Raw genomic sequence first — 1,281 nt, forward strand, 5'->3', positions numbered from 1 at the left:
TTTTTTCTCCTTTGCTTAAACTGCTATAGTTCTATTGTGTGATGGTTTAGTTGGTGCAGTTGAGTTTTATTTATTTAGATATTCATTTATTTGTACTGTCTCGGAAGGTAAATTTGCAATGATAGATAGATAGATAGATAGATATTTTCTGGGACAAATGTCCCTTTCTGTGACAATAAAGTCTGTATTTATTTATTTGTTTGTATTTTATTTTTAACGTATTTATTGTGTCTTTTAATAAAGACATTGCTTTCAAATAAAATTGTATTATATGTTGCAGATGAGGACATTGTGGACAACAATCTAATGGCCGTTGGTTTCAACAAAGCTTGCCTGAAGAATGTTTTCACAGTCATCCTTGTCCTCATTTATTTGCTGCTCACTACGGTGGCTGTGTTCTTGGCCTACCAAACCATTTCGGACTTTATGGAGAAGCTCAACCATCCAGTCATGTCCGTTTCATACAAAGAGGTTGAGGAGTTTGCTGCACCAGGTGAGCTATAATACACTGTTATTTATGGTATCTCTCGGTATCTATATTTACAGTATTTTTTATCATTCTTTTGCAAACAGGAATAGCTTTGTATCCTGGGAAGGCGCAGTTATTAAGTTGCAAGCATCATTATCACGACAACATTCCACCTCTTGTTGCATTGGACATACTAGAGGAAAGAAACTGTATAAAAGAGGAGGTTATTTACCACGGGCCATATTCAAACCAGACACAAGTATGTTTCAGATCTTCCTCAAATCTATTCCAAAGAAATTGTGCTATTAATAATCATTTACGTAACATGTCTGCGGCAGAAGCGAGCCATAGTGGTCAGAGGGCCGACTGATGTGAGGAACCGAGAACTTCTATTCCTCCAGTTCAGTCGGAATGAAACGGAAGAGGATTTCAGCGCAATCAGTTACATGATTTTTGCCAAATTTAGTGACATGCTTGAAAGGTAGAGCTATATCGAAATGTCTACCATGAATCAGATTTGTTTTCCTGTTTGTATAAAATCTCTTTTTCTTACCAGCTCAGATAAAGCGGCTTTTATGATGGACTGTGAAAGGAATTACTCAATGTGGACCTTCTCTGGAGGCTTTCGGACATGGGTCAAAATGTCTTTGGTCAAGACGTCAGGCAGAGGAGATGAATCAGTTGAATTTAGACAGGAGGTAATATATTATTTATAGTACTATTTACCAATCTTTGTCAACTTCAGCATAATAGTCAGAATCATAACCACCATACACTCTAAAAAATGCTGGGTTGTTTCAACCCAATGTTGG

The 1,281-nt window shown here is 36.8% G+C and overlaps 1 protein-coding gene across 1 annotated transcript; it reads left to right on the forward strand.

Annotated features, from left to right (window-relative positions):
- The first annotated feature begins 283 nt into the window (after positions 1 to 283).
- LOC107579242 (transmembrane protein 206-like) lies at positions 284 to 1,185 on the forward strand. Its single transcript, XM_016265093.1, has 4 exons — positions 284 to 493; positions 574 to 728; positions 808 to 950; positions 1,026 to 1,185. Exons 1-4 carry the CDS (start codon positions 307 to 309, stop codon positions 1,183 to 1,185), a joined length of 645 nt encoding a protein of 214 aa, XP_016120579.1. The 5' UTR covers positions 284 to 306.
- The last annotated feature ends 96 nt before the right edge of the window (positions 1,186 to 1,281 follow it).

The sequence above is a fragment of the Sinocyclocheilus grahami genome, unplaced genomic scaffold, assembly GCF_001515645.1.
Source record: "Sinocyclocheilus grahami isolate Dianchi unplaced genomic scaffold, SAMN03320097.WGS_v1.1 scaffold15732.1, whole genome shotgun sequence".
NCBI lineage: Eukaryota > Metazoa > Chordata > Actinopteri > Cypriniformes > Cyprinidae > Sinocyclocheilus > Sinocyclocheilus grahami.

Coding starts and splice junctions, on each gene's coding strand:
- LOC107579242 (XM_016265093.1), top strand. CDS start 307: ATGGCCGTTGGTTTCAACAAAGCTTGCCTGAAGAATGTTTTCACAGTC. Junction 729..807: donor CATATTCAAACCAGACACAA/GTATGTTTCAGA, acceptor TGTCTGCGGCAG/AAGCGAGCCATAGTGGTCAG. Junction 951..1,025: donor TTTAGTGACATGCTTGAAAG/GTAGAGCTATAT, acceptor TTTTCTTACCAG/CTCAGATAAAGCGGCTTTTA.